Source organism: Pygocentrus nattereri, chromosome 24 (genome assembly GCF_015220715.1).
Source record: "Pygocentrus nattereri isolate fPygNat1 chromosome 24, fPygNat1.pri, whole genome shotgun sequence".
In the NCBI taxonomy this organism is placed as follows: Eukaryota; Metazoa; Chordata; class Actinopteri; order Characiformes; family Serrasalmidae; genus Pygocentrus; species Pygocentrus nattereri.
Window position 1 is genome coordinate 23,489,335 of NC_051234.1, and position 14,901 is coordinate 23,504,235.

Below are 14,901 nucleotides of genomic sequence, written 5' to 3' on the forward strand. Positions count from 1 at the left end.
AGCAACTTAACTCGGTCTCACACTGTTACATTGTTTGCAAACACAAACCTACAAAATGTGTGAATATGGGTGGACTCCATGCATCATGTGCGGTTGGCTAGTGTGAAGTTTTTTTGTTGGAATTTTTGAATATTGCTTCAACATAAAGTGCAAAAGTCAGACATTTTTCTTTATTTACTACAGCCTAGTCAAAATAACCAGTAAGTATGTTATTCATTTTTTCAGCAAAAAAACAGAAAACAAATATGTAGCATAAAAATACAAAGAAGCCTCTTAATAATAAACAACTTAATAGGTTTTTTAGTATTTCATGTGCCCACCCTTTACTGTTATTGCATTCTTTTCAGTAGACTTGCTTTCAGGTTTTTCAAAGAAATCTGCAGGAATATTTTTCATATCTCTAAGGTTTAGTTTCAGAAGTTGGTTGCATTTTCTGCTTGTTATGATCCAAGTAATGAAACACGTTCAATAATGTTAAAACCTGAACTCTGGGGTGGTCAGTCCACTGTTCTGAGAATACCAGCAGCTTCTTTCTTTGATTTGTAAATGTTGTTATATTTTGTCTGCTTCCTTTTCTCAGTAAGGGCGTCTTGACAGCTGCACATCCTTTTCAGACCCATATAGTGTTCAGTTGTGTTCTCTCAGTAGAAGGATGGACAGAAACACCTGTGAATTTTTCAGATCTGAGGAAAGCAGAGCTTGATTTTCTCTCTTGGAGATGAATATAGTTAGTCTGTTGGGGACAGGTCTCCCTGGTCTTTTCTTAGGAGTCCCATTTTCTCTTATGTCTTTTTTTACCTACAGTTTAGGTTTAAGTGAAGTTTTTAGTTTTTCACTGATTTTCCTTTGACTTTCTTATTCCTCATGCGAGTGGACTTATGTATCTTATCTTATGGATCTTAATGTATAATGTCCTGAGATATACTCTGAAAAAAGGAAGAACTCATACTTAATGGCCATTGAAATTAAATTATCTCTGACTTAAGTAGTCCCTCACTTCAGCACAGTACTATAAGTATCAGTTAAAGTAATAGCTTGGCCAAAAAAACAAAATGCACACCATTTTCCTCTCATGCCAAATGTGGCTGGCCAATTGTCTGAAGTTTGCTTCTTTAGTTTTGTACTAAAGGCTAATATACCTTGCAAGTAATAGAAGCTTATAGCCATTAAGTTTGAATCTTGCCAGTTTCATGGTTAAATAATCTCACACTTGCCTCAAACAGCATGATATGAGTTCGTCTTGCAGTGTCAGAAACCACGTAAGCCAGTCTATTTGAGATTACTTATCAACACTACTTGGTTTAAGGTAACCGTGCAATGATTTGGGCATGCACAGTGCTAACCTGCTGGCTATAAACTTTCATTACATTAGTCACATAGCTCCAGTGCAAAACTAATGAAGCAAACTTCAGATACCAAACATCATGGCTGACTGACTACATATGATGTAAGTTTGATTTATAGCCAAATCATTCCTTCAACCATATGGGCCTGGTAAGAGTGAATAGTGAAAATGTGTGTTGAGCTGCTGTTGGCAGTATTGGTTGAGCCTGTCTCTGCATATGCAGTGCCCAGAGATGATAACATTGCATTGTAAAGCAGTCACGGCCAGTGTAAAGTGGCTAGTGAAGATACCATTGTAAAGTGTGGGGCTTCGTGAAACCCCCAGTTGCAGCTGTACAGCTCCTTATAACATAAGTGAGCCTTTATAATCTGCAGCACCAGCTTGAGAATGTGATGTACAGAGTGCTAGCAATGGAAATTTCTCTCTGGTTTTTGTGTGAATTCTCCATAGCATACCTGCTCCCTCTTTTAACCCAGGAGACACATATTCATTGGCTCTTCTCCCCACCAAACTCACCTCACAGCCCAATCCCTGTCTACCCAGCACTCTGTCTTTTGTATGATAAGAAGTGAGGGCACGATGTCAAGTACTGCGTGACTAACATACAGAAACTCCAAAACAATGCATTTGAAGTGATGCAGAGAGGTGCTGTGGGGGTTGAAGTAAAAAGCCTATTCATTCTCTATGGACTCTGTCTCTGTGGGTGCTTCAGTGGCAACATAAAATGACTGCAAATTCTAGTAAACGAAAGCCCTAAGCAGTGTGATTAACACTGAGTCCTCCAAAATTTGTTTTCACCAGAGGTGTCCAAATAACACTGGCTGAAACTACAGCACAGCGTTTGGGCAGTTGGATAATGACCACAAATTGGGTTATCTGTGACAAGTAATAGACTATGGAATATTCTTCCTGCAAAAAGAATACTATGTAGTTTAAGCACTGGATAATAAAACTGCTTTGGCCTATAGAGAGAGAGTTAAGGTGATTTTAACTCAGTCTGTTTGTTGTGTCATGTTGGTAGCCCTCATCTCCTTTAGACAGCTGGCATTGAATTTAAAAGTCTTCTCAAACATTTACAGCATTTGGCTGACACTCTTATCCAGAGCGACTTACAATTTGATCATTATACATAGGTAGGCTAAGGTGGTGTTAGGAGTCTTGCCCAAGGACCCTTATTGGTATAGTCTAGGGTGCTTGCCCTGGTGGGGGATTGAACCCCAGTCTACAGCGTAGAAGGCAGAGGTGTTACCCACTACACTATCCAACCACCTCAAAGACTCAATAACTCAACAACTAAATAAAATATCACTTTTTTCCAGTGTTTAATGTGTTTATCCTTTGTCTTTATTATAGCTTCAGGAGACTTGCTTTCAGTTTTTTAAGAAATGGGATGTTTTTCCACAACTCCAAAGTTCAGTCTTAGAAGGTAGTTGCATTTCCAGCTTCTCATGACCCAAATAATCACAAACACATCCAGTGATGTTGAAGTCTGGACGCTGGGGTGGTCAGTCCATTGTTCTTAGAACACCAGCAGCTTCTTTGATTTGCTAATTTTCCAGCTACACATGGCTTCAGATCCACAGCATAGAGTATTCTCACAGTGGATGGATGGACAGAAACATCTGTGGATATTTTTGGGTTTTAAGCAAGAATGGAGTTTGATTTTCTCCTCTCTTGAAGCGTTAAATGCTGGTTATCTGATGGGGACAGTTTTGGTGGTCTACCAGGTCTTGCATGGTTGTTAGAAGCCCCAGTTTTTCTACATCATTTCATAGTTTTTTGAAATCCAGTTTAGAAAACTTACCTTTGACTTTTCCTTTCCTTATGCAAGTGGACTATCTACTCTATATTGCCAAAAGTATTCTCTCGTCTGCCTGCACTCACATATGAACTTGAATGACATCCCATTCTTAATCCATAGGGTGTAATATGATGTCGGCCACTTCAACTCTTGGCAGCTTCAACTCTTCTGGGAAGGCTTTTTCACAAAGTTTAGGAGTATGTTTATGGGAATTTTTGACCATTTTTCCAGAAGCGCATTTGTGTGGTCAGGCACTGATGTTGGATGAGAAGGTCTGATTCGCAGTCTCCACTCTAATTCATCCCGAAGTTCTGTCGGGTTGAGGTCAGACGGAGAAGCGTGATTCGTCACTCCAAAGAACACGTCTCCACTGCTTTAGAGTCCAGTGGTGGCGCTTTACACTACTACATTCACCACTTCGCATTGCGCTTGGTGATGTAAGGCCTGGATGCAGCTGCTCAGCAATGGAAACCCATTCCATGAAGGTCTGTACGCTGTTTTTGAGCTAATCTGAAGTTTAGAGGTCTGTAGTGATTGACTGCAGAAAGTTGGCGACATCTGCGCACTATGCGTCTCAGCATCCGCTGACCCTGTGCTGTCATTTTACCTGGCCTACCACTTCATGGCTGAGTTGCTATCGTTCCCAATTGCTTCCACTTTGTTATAATACCACTGACAATTGACTGTGGAATATTTAGTAGTCAGGAAATTTCACAACTGGACTTGTTGCACAGGTGGCATCCTATCACGTTACCATGCTGGAATTCACTGAGCTCCTGAGAGTGACCCATTCTTTCACAAATGTTTGTAGAGGCAGTCTGCATGACTAGGCGCTTGGTTTTTATACACCTCTGGCCATAGAAGTGATTGGAATGTCTGAATTCAATGATCTGGATGGGTGACTGAATACTTTTGGAAACAGTGTATGTCTTATCTCAGGAATATCTCCTAAAAAATTAATAACATAAAAGGTGTCCTCTGATGTTTGCACATTAATCTGGTCAATTCTTTGTCAGCTGTATTTGCAAGAATATTGCACTGGTAAAGCCATTAATTTAGAACAGCTTAATTGTGCTTTGTAACAATTGTAACTTTACGTAACATCAGTGGAAAATTTAGCAGTGTATCTAGCTACAGTATGGTTGCTACTGACATTTTCACCTTATTTATATTCTCATCCGTGGGATGGCTGCGTTAATGATGAGCAAGGCATAAATATTTGATTCTTCATAGTTTCATCCTGAGTGTTGGGAGTACACATGTGGAGAATGAAGACGCTTACCTACATCACCTTCCTTACCAGCGCCAACCCTCATTCTGTCACTGTGGAGCACTCTCTATGTAGGACACTTGTTATTTATCTTCCTAGAAGATAAAGGAAAAAGGAAAGAATAATGTGTAGGAGAGGGCACAGACATTGTATTGCATGTAAGCAGAAAATACACATGGGAGAGGGAGGGAGGGGGAGTGTGTGTAACTGCGATTCTCTGTTCTTTACGCTTGTTATTCAAGCCAAGTAAGTGCATCAGTTTTTAATTGTGCAAAACACATTCCCAGAGGATGTGAAGAATTCATAACCAAAATAATTACAATATAATTAGACCCAACACTGTCATAATGACTCTAATTATGTAGCATGTTCCCATATTCTTCCCGCATATAGAAAAGACTGATACTCTGCTGCTCCACACACTTCAGCCCTCTAGGAGACAAAGAAAATCAATTTTTTTTACCACAGGACTGTGCTGGCACTAAGCCTGCTACATATTTATCACCATATCTCAGTTCTGATTCAGCAGGCAAGAGACAGTCAGGAAGATGGATTGTTAATTCTGAACATGCTTTCTAACCTTCAAGCATCTGTACATCACCTTTTTAAAATGATGAAGTGTCAGGGCATAGAAAAAAAGTGCTGCGCATATTTGCAAAGTTCAACGTATTGAAAAATTAAAATGCCATATTTGTTTCTCATTTCAACTTGGAAAATCAAAATTTTGACTGGGGAGGTTCAGTTACATTGTACTTGTTACAAGAAGGCCTCTATTACTGTTTTAGCCCTGCAATGTACTTTTTAGATATCATAAATTGCAGTATGTCATGTAGTATCAAAAACCACATAAGCAAGTCTGAGATTACTGAGCACGACTTGAGGAAAATGATGATTTAGGCACAAGGTTGGGATGTGATGGAATACAATGGAATATGTCCTTAGAATACAGAAATGAAGTGTGTGTATTCAGTCTACATTACATTCTGAAAAAGCAACACATTTTAAGATATTTGTCAGAATACTAAACCATTAAATAACAAAAAACATCAGTTTTAAAGAAACCATCAATAACTTAATATTAACACTCTGGTTAGACGCTCTCTAAAGAAGAGCTAAGTTATCTCAGCATTACTAATGTTAAGACATGATTAAACAGAATAGTCTTCTGAGTTGTATATAAAATTTCATCGGGACAACTGAACTGGTCTGAAGAAGAACATGTTTTGCCGTATTTGTCATTTTTCAGTTTTCTGTATTATTTGAACTCGGTGGCTATTCTTTATATTGTGTAAAAATCTGAAAGTACTGTGACAGTACAGAACCCCCGTACCCCTTCATGTGTCTGACAAAAAACGGAGATCACTTTCAGCATCACATGTAATGCAATCGATCACACATATGTCAAGGTATATAGCGTATTTTTTTGGTTTAGATTTCTTCATCCTGACAGGAGATATGACTGAATATTCGGGGCCTCTTTCACATGAATCTCCCTGTAGCACCAAGTCATAAAGTAAAGTAAGACCCACAAGTTTAAATAAATGTGTTTAATTCTGTCTTATTTACATGCATTTTCCTCAACCCAACCAATAAAAACTCACCCAAGTCACATCCTTTTTCTGCAACACATATGATGCTGAAAGATAATCTATATAAAACAATACAATCAGCAAAAATAATTACAGTTAGGCATTTATGTGATAATTGTCCTACAGGCCTATGTAAGACAGTGCATTCAGTATTCAGTCAGCACTATTTTTTCAAAGTATTCTACCCATCTCTGTGCAGGCATGCCGTTTACATGATGCCAATTAGAATTGTTCCTTTAATGGCTGCATTTTTCCAGTCACTCTTATTGGTCTGATGTCATCTATAAGCTGAGGTTTGTGCATAAAAGCTAACAGCTCCCTCACTAGATAATGTGTTTTTGGACCCATCTGGTCTTTTTGGGTTTTAGTGCTCTAACATCCAAAGGCACTGCTGGGTTATCAAGAAATTACAGCGTGATAAAAAAACCCTACAAAATCTGTAGTAGGAGGGACGCACAAAAATAAACTGCTGTTTCATAGGGAGTGTCTGCTCTCTTCGCTTCTGTTGTTTCATCCCATTAACACTCTTTTTGCTGTTCTTCTGAACCCCAGCTGCAATCTCTGAACTCATTAACTGAAGCTGCAGGAAGCGAAGTGTGCTCTGCAGATAAATCAATGTCCACAACAGACATCACCTGTGTTAATTCACTTGATCAATAACACATGGACCAGCAGGTAAACACACATGCCAGCAAACGCAACTGCTCTCTTTTTCTTGTATTTACATTTTGCACATTTGTAATTCTGCCATGCACTCATACACTGGTGTAAGGTCAGGACTGTCCATCACTCCTTGTTGCTCATACAGTTGCAGGGTCTTCTATATTTTCGTCCACTTTTATTCATCCCTCTCTGGGTTAGAGACAGTGAACTGGCTGTCACCCTAGGCTCTGTATACTAGGTGCAGGTAATAAAGTTCCATTGCATTAGGTGCAATTTGCATTAACACTTTTGCTTAATAGAGGCAGAGAAGAACTAGCACAGGGGGAACACATGTTCTGTATCCTGGGCAGCCACATAGTCAGAAAGGGGGCTGCATGTATGTTGAGGAAGGTATGAAAGGAGGATTTCATTCATAAACATTAATGTGTGTGACAGACAGAAGACAAAGTATATTGAAGCTGTCACTCTTGAAAAAGATGGTTCTTCAAGGGTTTTTTAGTAAAGATTGTTCTCTATAGAGAATCATAAACACTCAAACAATCCTTTGCATGATTAAGGGGTTCTTTGTATCATGAAAGGGTTCTTCAGATTGATAGAAAATATGCGTGAATGTGGTATATATGGTTCTATATAGAATCTTTTAAATAGGGTTCTATATAGCACCAAAGGTTTTTTCTATTGTTATAAGCTTGACATCATTACAATAGAAGAACCATTTTGATGCTGTATAGAACCATTTTCAAAATGGTTCTAAATAGAACCATCTACAGCACATTCTTCATCAATCTGAAGAACCCTCTCATGATACAAAGCACTGTTTAATCATGAATCATGCACAGGGTTGTTTGAGTGTTCGTGGTTCTTTACTGAAGAACCCTTGAAGAACCATCTGTAGGGCTGCAGATTGGGGTGAAGTGTAATGCATCACAGCATTATGCATTAATGTTTTACCCAGCCTGCACCACACTGATTTAGGTGCATTTAGGGCATTTATTGACATGTAGCCTACGTTCTAGAGGTGATGTAAATGAGCGTTATCCACAGTCTGCAGTGTGGAACTATTTCAGCTGTGTTTGATCCACTTTTTGTGTGAACACTGACACACTTCTGCCACTTACCTCCAGAAGAATATGTGCAACGCACTTCTGTCACATTGTTCACTCGCAACTGGTTGAAACCAAATCCACAGAACATCAAAGAAACAAAATCAGAGAAACATTCTGCTGTACTGATTGCGCTACTGCTGGTTTTAAACCATTGTTAGCAAAAATAGTGCATCCAGACTGCAAGTGTATTCACTACACTATACTTCATAATTCATGTATAAGTAGTCCACAAAAGAGTCTATACCACTTCACATGTATTCATATGCAAAACGCACACCTGATTTAACCACATTTTGTTGATTTTCTAAGTGAAATTAAGTTCACACATCTTCTACAGGGAACACACTTCTGCATTTTAATGCAGTTAGTGTTTACTTGCTGAACTTGACATATTGAGGAAAATGTTAACCATAAAATGTGGCCTGTGCAAAACATATGGCACATTTTATATTTTATGCTTTATTTTATCCAATATTTTAAACTCAGTGGTACATTAGCAATAAATTGTTCTCTAAAATTAGCAGAAAATGTCACATTTTATTTTGGTGAGGGGCATTCAAACTTCTGCATAAGACTATATCAAAACAAAGTGATTTCACTGCAGACTAATAAATATTAAGTAATGCCAATATTAAACACACTATAAAATGCTCCTTTAAAAAATATGCAAATAACAAAGCATATCAGTGCAGAATAGTATGCACATATTAAAATGAAGCTATTTTTATTTAACATTAATTGGAAACTTAGCATATCATGGCTGTGATATCAAAACCATTTAACTGTTTTTTTTTCTACATCATTTGACCACAGCAGCTTGTGTTAACATTTCATGATGAATGGACCAATAGAAATCCAACGTCATGTAGAATAAAATCTTGTTATAGTAACTTACGTTGATAAGCATTTTTTGTTCTCTTGTAAGTTACCATTTTGAATATATGCGGTTTTGTTAGGACAGTGCTGATGTCTTGCTTAAATTGTGTGGCTGTGTGAAATGCTTCTTTCTAGAAACATACCTAGACAGAATCCTTCACAGTGATGGTGATACGAACCAGATGTCTGAAGAGTTGCCTCTGAAATGCTAACTCACAGAAAGTTTTTACATGAAATGGTTACATATACGACTCCGACACATTGTTTTATGATATTTTTGTGATAAAGTTTTAGCGTAATTTTGGCTTATTTTCATCTATCAGTGATTGAGGTACACGCACGTGTCGTAAGGCACAATAGCTTCCAAGAAACAGCTATTTTTTTCAGGTTTATGACTATTTTACCATTATCAACAATACATGTAAAAACTCAGAAGACACATGTGGATCAGTGGTGATTTTTCTATAATAAATAAAGAGCTAGATTTGTGTTGTAGACATGGTGACCCCTCGGTCCTATCACCACCACTGTAAAGAAATCGGAGTCTGTAAGTTTCTCTACAATGAACCACTTCACATCCATCCACTCTGAATGACTCTGTTTCCATAAGGACTGAATTAGAAGTTTTGAAAAATTGGTGGAATTCCCCTTTATAGTACTTTGACTGCAGCGCAAAAAACAGAATCTTGACATCCCTAAAAAGAAGACTATTTAGAAGAAATGTATTAGATGATTTTGTTACTAAAATAAATATTTTGCCCCATTTTGTCCTTATTTAACCAGACTACACAAGAATATAAAACCTTTTTACACTGTATCCTATTTGGCAACTTTGGGCAAGATAAAAGCACCACATTGGTCCTACATAAATAATAATAGTTTTAAAAAGGCAAATTCTGAGATTCAGTTGAGGTTAAAGTAAATGATTAAATGATGGTGGACCCAATCCATTGAGCCAAGGCCAACATATTCTTTAAACCATTGTAAATTCAGTTCGTTTGGCTTCATGGCACACACAGTTGGTAAATGCTTTGTAGAGTGAGGATCAATATGAAATAATGAGAATTTGTACCATTTGAACCAGACTTGAGAACTGTTACTGTCTGATGAAAGGTTCAATGTGAAAACGGCAGATTTCTCCACAGTACTTGCAGCCACTCAGGCATGGCATAATCCAGTTTCCTCTAATGCATACAAAACCTTTTTCTTGTTATATGGTCCCTCTGGAGGACTTTGGAAAGAATTGTTATGCCCCTTAGTGGCCACTTTATTAGAAACCCCAACCGATTTTTTTTTTTTTAGATAGCTTCACCTTGGTGTATATTTAGAGACTAAAGCTCAACCATTAATGCTCAATTTGTATTAGTCAAACTCTAGCTCTTTTTCAGTGGTTTGTTTCTGACCACAGAACCTTTCTTGGCTGGATATTTCAGCTGGTGACCTATTCTTAGCCTGCCAGTGACACTGTGGTGTGTAAAAACCCCAGCAACATCGCTGTGTATTCTTTGACATTGTCACCATGTCAGTGCCACCGCTGAGAATGTTCCACCACCAAAATTACATCTGGTCAACAGGGGTCCTGTGGTCAGAAAATGAGCAGTGATGTATGAAATGGAGGCAGGCTGAGAAATTGTGCATCAACAGATGGGCTACTGTAAACCAATATAGTGGACCTACAATGTAGTTGGAGCTCATGAAGTGAACAGTGAGTGAAACTGCAAGGTTGGTGTATCCAGTAAAGTGGACAGTGAGTGTTTGTGCCTGTTTATACTTTTGCAGAGAAACCTCTAAAGGCAGAGCTTCATTTTTCATTTTGTGTTTTTAGGTGATTTTTAACTAATAAATGCTGCACCATGTGCAAATTGATTTAGTCCTGTGCAGTATTGGATACATTATTACATTTTTTTAAAATATGAAGACCTAGACTACCTGTGCATCAACTGAGTGACCTATTTAAATTGGTAGTGAAAATGCATGATGTCATATTTCTAACCCTAACCCTATTCATACAGCCATGTCAAAATGAGCTAAATTGTCACTACTGTATTGCTTTGGAAATATTATTGTATCAGTAGTGACAACAACATGGAATGTTCAATCATTTCTTTTAATGAAATGAACATAATTAAGGTATGGGTTCATTCAATACAAAAAGATTTTAGTCTGATGTCCAAGTCAGTTAAAAGTCCGAAATATGTTTTTAGCTGTACTTTTGTCAGGATAAAAGGTGGCTAACAAAGTATGCAGAGAAACAGATGGACTACAGTCTGTAATTGTAGAACTACAAATTGCAGCTATATAGTAAGCTGAGCTGATAAACTGGACAATGAGCACAGAAACAATGAGGTGGTCATGTTATGCCTGATCAGTGTATTTATATATGCACAATATCATCGTTTGGTTTCCATCATCATATAGCCACATGTCCAGATTTGTAGAAAATATAACCCACCAGAAACTCACTTGTCCTGTGGTAATTTCATTGCCATCTAGATGTGAAAGGTTCATCAATGAAAAACAAGAACCTGACAAACTATTCAGTTTCATTAGATGGCTGAGGTGTTCAGTCATCTAATGTAACCAAATTAAAAAGTGACCTTCCAAAACCTGGTCGTGTTGTAAATGAGAGGAATTAGAGAATAAGATCTGAAATCCTGTTGGCTAAGACACAGAGCAAATGGCAGATCAATCTTTGTGTAAATGAGTGAGTGCACACGATACCAACCAGATATTCTTTTTCTAGAAACACCAGCTGTGCACTCAAGAGCAGCAATAACCCAACTGTCACTCTGCCTGTGGAAAACACAGTGGACATCCCATCACTACCATCCAACCATGACAAAGAGCAGCATATATACAAGCAGAATTATATGTCCACTGGGAACTCAAGCATGTACTCACTAAAATGTGAAAATTCAAACATCCAGCACTGAACAAAAACACATAATATTTGATAAATCTGGCTCCCTCATCAGTTAGTGTAATGCAATAGTTGGCCATGACGGTATGAGCATTTAAGCATTAGCTCACAAGCCCAGTTATCAGACTGGATTTGAACCAGCAGCAGCTACCAGTCTCTCTGCCATTCTATACATCACTCACACTGGTACAGCAGTCTCAACTGTGACTAATGAGGGAAGCGTTAAGTCCTCCATCCACCGGGGGGCCATGTGACAGAGGCAGCACTCGAAATGATTGAATGGGCGGCAGTGAAGTGGGAGCCATTAATCTGCATTTGCATTCATTTCAGAATTAAAAGAGACTCTGGCAGTGCGCTGGGTGTTGCGAGGCTAACAGATTTCACTGCCTGATCTGAAGAAGGTCAAAAAGTACATACTTGTGAAAAGTAAAAAGTAATGGACAGTGTGTCCTGTAAATCCAGAACACTTCTGCCAACCCAAAAGTTCTGTGTCAAAGCCTCAATTATGTCTTTTAAGTCATGACAATGAACTCAGAATAAAGTACAGTATTGTACAAATGTCAGAGACCACCCTTCATTTATTTAATTTCATTTAAATGTTTTCCAAGAAGATTTGCTATAAGATAATCTACTTGCATGTGGAAGGAGAAATTCGAAGGAAACAAAACTGGAGTTGAAAAATGTATTAAAAGACAGAGAAAAGGAAGTGGTAACAACCATGCAAGGCCTGCTAGACCACCAGAACTGTTAATATGTGATAAACAGTACTTTCTTCATTGAGAGAGAGAGAGACAGAGACAGAGAGGAGAAAATCAAGTTCCGCTCTTGATTCAGATCTGAAAAAATCCACAGGTGTTTCTGTCCATCATTCCCCTGTAAGATGACAGCTCAGTGCTATGGATCTGAAAGGATGTGTAGCTGATAGGAACCACTACTGAGAAATAGACAAAAAGCAAAGTGCAACTGCAAATCAGACAAAGAAGCTGCAGTTTTCCCCAGAACAATGGACTGAGCACCTCAGAGCCCAGAACTCATCACTGAATGTGAGTTACTTTCACTGTGTGAACCTGAACATGAAACATCTACCCTTCCAAGACTGAATTTTGGAGGTGTGAAAAATTTCCCTGCAGATATCTTTGAAAAACTAAAATCAAGTCTCAAAGGCACTAAATTCTGAAGAGGTTGAAGTTTCTGTGTAATTTTCTGGTAAATATGTTTTCTGCTTTTTATTCCAAAGAAAAATTAAGTTTTGAGAAGAAACATTTTGACTAGAAATTAAATATGTGAAGGGTCATCTCTGATCTTTGCAAAGTACTGTGCACTAAACCAACATTTCTAACAAAATTTCAAATTTGGCCAGTAAATTTTCTGAGCTTGCTTGCAATATGAATAATTGTTTTCATATCAGTCAAACCATATGGATAAAACGTGATAAATTTATCATATTAAATGAGTAAATGTATCATATTAAATGAGTAAATTTATCATATTAAATTTAGACTTCTGGCCTCAAGGCACTACTAATATAATACTAACAACACTTTATATAGAATGATCCTTAGTAGATGATTAATAAACTCTGACTATCAGTAATACATCAACAGCATATCAGTGAAGTAGCAGTATTGAAGCATCTGAACACATTGAAGCAAATATCTGGATGTTCTGTTGATACATTACTTACATTAAGTAGATGTATTGTTAATATGTTACATCCATTACGCAAAACCTAGCCTTACCCAGCCTTACCCTCAACCAAAACCTAACCCTGTCCCTAATCCTTACCCTAACCTTAACCTCAACCCAAAATCTAACCCTAAGCCTCTTATGTTTTTGATGTTACTAAGAGTCCGATGAGTGTTTGTTTCATCTAAAAAGGACCACTTAAAATACAACATCACCCTAATATAGAACAAAGCAATGTGGAAAATATGGCTCTGAATAAAAGTTTGAAAATTACATGTAATCAAAAAGATTCAAATGATTGTTTTGAGAGGTTAATCCAAGTTTTAACTGCATAAAATGTCATCACTTAAGACCAATCAGAACACATTCTGTGTCACTTTTCCTTATAATGCTAACTTTAGTTGTAGGGCATAAATGGGTTAATTCCTCCTTCACATGGCTACTGTTTCTTTGTAGCCTCTGATTTGTTGTCACCTTTGTTACTTTCACCTTCCCACATCTCAGAGCATCCTACGTTTTGTGAGCCAGAGCAAACTAGCAAAACTAGCTAATTGACTCAAAGCATGTTGGGGTTGCTGTCAGAGGGAGTTGCCAACTGTGCTTACTCATGTTACAGTGCAGCATGTCAATGGTTAAGTCATATTAATGCCAATTGGCAGAAGCTGCACTGACGTTAAAGGCAAACTCAACACTCCTTACCTGTGCCTTCTTTTTTGAAAGCCCTTATAGACCATTAAATCCTTTATTGATCGTAAAGCCCTTAGTGACCTTAAGCCTTCATGAACACCTTCTATCTTAAGTCCTCATGAATAGCATAAACTCTCCTGTTCCATGGGATAACAAGAACGAAGAGGCAAATTCAATTTTGATTCTATTAGATAAGCTGTGTTTACCCTACATTGGCATAATCCTATCAGTTACACTTAACTTTGTTTTGACTTTCCATATTCTTCGTTCTTTTCCTTACTTTCATCCACCCACTGTCTCTCTCAGTTGTTAGGTCCACTCACTTTGGGAGAACGAGGTGAGAGCAACAGAGAGAGAGAGACGGGAGGGACGCCTCATCCCATTTTATATGACCAGGCTTTCACTCCTACACTAATGGAAAATCATCCCATCCTCCCTGGTCATGCCATTAAGATTCCTCCCAATTACTGTCTCCATGGGAAGATACGTGGGTTCATCGAAAGTTCCTCTCCTCCAGCACAAAAAAGGCTCCAAGCAGTAGGAGATTCAAGCTTCATCAAGCCAAGTGTAGACTCCTCCAGCTGGGAGGGAAAAAAGCTTAAAGCCTTGTCACTGCATAAATGTGTTTAATTAGATTCTGATGTCACGGTGTCACCTCATGTGTGTTAAATCCTGCATATGTACCTCCACTGCGGCATATCAAAGATGTATTTAGAACTAGCGTCACTCCTCAAGGAGGCCACGTGTGTTGCCGAGGCTAATGTAGAGATTGAGATGCTCTCCCTGAACAGTCATCTTCACTACCGGCTGCCAAGGCCTTACTCAGTTCTTCATACAGCTTAGACAGTGCTGCACATTCATATTGCCACTTGTACTGCTGCCAGTATAAGACCCTGTCAGTCAGGGTTACCAAGCCAAAATTAACTTCCTGTTTCTCAATTCAGGCACTAGGCATTGT

The 14,901-nt window shown here is 38.2% G+C and overlaps 1 protein-coding gene across 1 annotated transcript in view; it reads left to right on the plus strand.

Annotated features, from left to right (window-relative positions):
* Window positions 1-14,660, plus strand: part of drd3 (dopamine receptor D3) — a 36,607-nt gene extending 21,947 nt beyond the window's left edge. Inside the window, exon 8 of the mRNA XM_037533899.1 lies at window positions 14,250-14,660. Coding sequence (XP_037389796.1) covers window positions 14,250-14,284 — 35 coding nt within the window. The 3' untranslated portion in view covers window positions 14,285-14,660. The remainder of the gene's footprint in view (window positions 1-14,249) is intronic.
* Window positions 14,661-14,901: the final 241 nt, after the last annotated feature.